Raw genomic sequence first — 4,398 nt, 5'->3', positions numbered from 1 at the left:
TCAAACGCCTTGGCGAAATCTACACAAATGACGTCTATTTGTTGTCGAGCTTCGAGAGATAAATAAAAATCATGAACTGTTTCTATCAGTTGAGTAACAGTTGACAACGCCTTCCTGAATCCGTGTTGATGGAGATAAAAAAACTCTTTTGACTCAAGAAAAATAATAATGTGCCTTGCTATGAAATGTTCTATGATTTTGCAACACACAGAGGTCAGTGAAATGGGGCGATAATTGTTCACATGAAGCCGATTGCCAGCTTTGTATATAGGCTTTACAATCGCAGTGCGCCAGTCTTGCGGTAATGAGGACGTTTCCAGAGATTTTCTGAAAATTATTGTTAAATAAAAGGACGACCATTCGGCATACCGTCGTAAGAATTCACTGGGAATTTCATCTGGTCCGTTTGCTTTTTTAGTGTCAAGCCCTAGCAAGTGACTGAACACCCCTTCCTGCATAATAGAAAAGGGCTCCATTGCGCAGGCGCGCGGGCAAGCCTGGTCAGCATCCACCTGATCGGTTTCATCTCTAGTGAAGACCGACTGAAAGAACTGGTTGAAAGAATTGGCTATCTGCAGTTTTTGCCTCACTGTTTCGGAACCAATTTTTATCTGTTCAATTTCTTCTTTTTTATTTCTCAAGTGAAGCCAAAATTTTTGCGGGGAACACTTAATGAAGTCAGCAAGGGTTTCGGTGTAAAACTTTCGTTTGGATTCTTTTAATGCCGTCTTTAACTGACCACGCAAATGTACGATTGCTACTGAGTTGGTTTTGTTTTTCCGCATGCGTTTTATTTTTCGTTTGATATGGACGATCTCCCGGGTTATCCACGGACTACGCTGTTTCGTTTTCTTTTTACGAGTTGGAACAAATTTATCCGTGCAATGCTTTACAATGCTTTTGAAACGTTGCCATAACTCTTCTACGGATTCTGAGACAGAAGCAAGTTGAAACTCATGAAGGGACAGTTCTAGATAATCAAGTATAGACGTGTCATCGGCCCGTGCAAAATTTTTAATCTGAACCGGGATAAATGGCCGCTTCTGCGGCTTTGCGTCTAGTTGGATATTAACAGTTATCAGCTTGTGGTCCGATATTCCCTCTTCAACCGATAAAGTACTATGTGTCACTCTGCGTGATAGGAACACTAAATCAAGCAATGTTTCTGAATTAGCAGTTACTCGCGTATTTTCTTTTACAATCTGTGTTAAGTTATGAGAGAACATTATTTCCAACATTTTATCACCACTCAGAGTATCTATGTGTCCAGGTGTGACACTTTCCCAATTTATATGCGGTAAATTAAAATCGCCAGTCAGTATCAACCTCGTGTTGCCATTCTGAAATTTGCACAAGAAACTGTTCAGTTGGTCTAGGAAATCAGGCGTGGTACCAGGGGGCCTGTAAATTGCTCCGACAATAAAAACCACTTTTTCGACAAATATTTTGCACCAAACCGTTTCGGAGAGTGAGCAATCAATTCTTTCTGTCGTAATAGGCGACTTCACAAGAATGGCCACGCCACCACCACGTGAATTCCTATCCCACCTGTGTGCAAGATATCCGGGGGGAATAATACAATCGTCGGGAATTGAAGGGGTCAACCATGTCTCGGTTATGACAGCAATTTGTGGGCTATGTGACAGCAACAAGAATTCAAGTTCCGTGACCTTATTTACAATGCTGCGAGCATTCAGTACAAGCAGGCGTAGCTATGCTTTTGGCGCAGAAGTGGAAGGGGAAGTGTTTGACGCAGATGCGGCATTCGAGCGGGTAGCAGCGGCAGCTCTACCATCCCTCTTGCCTTTGCTGTTCGAAATCGCACAACGCTCATTCTTGTTCTGATCCCAAGTGTAGAGCTTATCGTTTATTTTGAGCTTATCGTGATTCAGAGAAACCTTCAAACCGCTATCACGCTCAGCAGCCGCACTTTGCCATAACTTCCTCCGCACTTCCACTGTTTCACTCGCATAGTCATTACTAATACTTATGGAACTTCCCTTCAGCTTCGGACAATTTTTCATCACACGCTCCTTTTCCCGGTAGTCATAGAATCTCATGATGACTGGCCTAACCTTCCCGGGCTTTACCGTTCCCATGCGATGTATTCTCTCGATCGTCTTAACTTCTACATTAAGTTTTTCCTTAAATATCTTGTCCACGACCGCAACCATTAAATCCGATTCTGATTCTATACTTTTTTCAGCGAGACCGAATACCAAAAGATTGTTTCTCCGGCTTCTATTCTCGTAGTCTACCAGCCTTTCCGCCTGCTGCCGGACAGTAGCTTCCAAAGCATCAATTCTAAGGTTCATTTCATGGATTAGAGCAAGCGAACTGGTTAGCTTATCTGTTTTAACGTTTACTTCAGATATTTGGTCTTTTATAGCATTCAATTCACGCTCAGACTTGGCCTGGTTTTTCAAGATCGTTTCCAAGAGCTCTTGCGTCGTAGCAGGCCCGGGGTTTTCCTCGACGTCTCCCGACATAACAAGCATCATCACAGCAGACCAACAGTCAACTATAATACAGTAACATCTTCGAGGGCACGGCAGGATCAACAAGCATATATCATCACTACGACAAGAGGCTATTTCATTGCGGTAACCAACCTGCAAAAGCAGCAGCAGCGGTTTAGCCATGCTGTCCGCAGGCCGGGTGCCGTGCCCTCTGAGGCGGCTCGTGTCTCGTCGCTCCTGATATTCCGTCGCTCCTGATTGTTCCTGAAGTCGCCATCATTATAATAGTCACAAGAGATGTTTCGCGGGGATCTGTTCCGCACTCTCTTCCGTTCCTTGATCAGATAATGACATTTCCACAGCTATGAGCATTTGTTCCTAATTCATGTTGATGGCGTCAAGATATTGAAGAATGTTTCGTGTCATAACCAGGGTAAGTATTTGCCAACTTCGCCGTGCTTATTTCCTGGGAAAATAGTACAACCTTTAGTAGACAAGGACAAAACCAGGTATTATCACACACGCGCAAACCTGACACCCAGCTACATCGCTTCGGATTTACATAGTTCAGTGTGCCTTAATTTCGACAGCGACTAAACTGAGCGTCCTCTTTGATAACAACCTTACTACCACCGCTCATGGCAGATGTATAAAACAGAAAACTCTTCCGTACTGAGGCCGCAGGAGCAGTCTGCGAAATTTCTAAATATTCATTTGGTTTCGGGTTCGCAGGATCCTGACACACTACGCAACTATGGATGGCGTGTAATCGCAGTTGCAAACCTGATTGGGAAGAAAATAGTAAACTAAAACATATATGGTTACGTGTCCGTGACATCGGTAACCTCGCGATCCAAAACCTACTGGCTCAGGAATTGAGGTCTCAGGAGGGCTGCCTTCTCTAAGAGATAGACGTTATAGGTCTTCCCTTCTTTCCTTTTAAAAGAAATTTACTGAAAAGCTGTGATGAACTTCTTCAGCCCTGGCTAGCACTCCCTCTCACAACTGCAAGAAAAGCGCCCCCCCCCCTTTTTTTTTATATTGAGGCGCTGTAGCAAGTATTGTCATGAGGACTGGTCACCAGTTTGCAGATGCCGATATTTTCGACAGCAGTCGTCATGTGGTCAGCTTAGACGTCTGCGGAATAAAATCTCACACTAAGTCTCTTCTGTTAAAGAATTTTGTACCATTTTAATTGTTCCTTGGGCGAGTTACTGCTACGCCACAGAGAAACACGAGAACAACAACGTGCGAACTAAGTGGAATCTGCTCATAAGTAAGGTTGATGGACTGACCAACAAACACATTACCCTCCACTCTATCACTACAAACGTACGCGCCCCGTGGCGTAATAACCAGATTAAACGACTATCTAACAAAAAGAAACGTCTGTACAGGTTATGAAGCGGTCCAGCAACGCTGCCCCATGGAATGCTTATAAATTGGCCTCTACTGAGTACATCAAAGCGGTTCAATTTACTAAACACACATTTATCAATACCACTTTACCAGGTTTATCAAGCGCCAAAACATTTCAGGAACATTAGATAACATATATACTGATCCTAAAAAGGTTTGGCGCGACCCAAATAGCGATAATACCATAACCCTTGTTGATGACTCTGGAGAAGGTGTGACTCCCAACCAGTGCCCTTTACCTCCCAAAAAATTTTTCGCTCGCAATTTGTGTCACACTAATAATGTCCCTGTACGACCTAAGAATTGTTAAAACTGCTCAATCATGTTCCCAATATTACCAGATCATTTTTGTGTAGAAAGCGTAGGTAGATCCTTAAAACATTCACACACCCCCGGTTGCAACCTGATTACCACCACGTTTGTGAAAGTACCTCTTCCTATTCATCCATTCCACTCAACAAATTTTTTTCACAGTCGCTTCACGGAGGCATTTTGACGATCAAATGGAACATTGTCAAAA

The 4,398-nt window shown here is 43.3% G+C and overlaps 1 protein-coding gene across 1 annotated transcript; it reads right to left on the bottom strand.

Annotated features, from left to right (window-relative positions):
- Positions 1-1,572: 1,572 nt before the first annotated feature.
- LOC144141741 (uncharacterized) lies at positions 1,573-2,659 on the bottom strand. The gene has a single exon (XM_077673250.1). The coding sequence runs from the start codon at positions 2,640-2,642 to the stop codon at positions 1,713-1,715; it is 930 nt and encodes a 309-aa protein (XP_077529376.1). The 5' UTR covers positions 2,643-2,659; the 3' UTR covers positions 1,573-1,712.
- Between the last annotated feature and the right edge of the window lie 1,739 nt (positions 2,660-4,398).

The sequence above is a fragment of the Haemaphysalis longicornis genome, unplaced genomic scaffold, assembly GCF_048455015.1.
Source record: "Haemaphysalis longicornis isolate Haplotype H1 unplaced genomic scaffold, Haemaphysalis longicornis Haplotype H1 scaffold_6, whole genome shotgun sequence".
Taxonomy (NCBI): domain Eukaryota; kingdom Metazoa; phylum Arthropoda; class Arachnida; order Ixodida; family Ixodidae; genus Haemaphysalis; species Haemaphysalis longicornis.
This window is presented reverse-complemented; position numbering and strand designations above follow the sequence as displayed.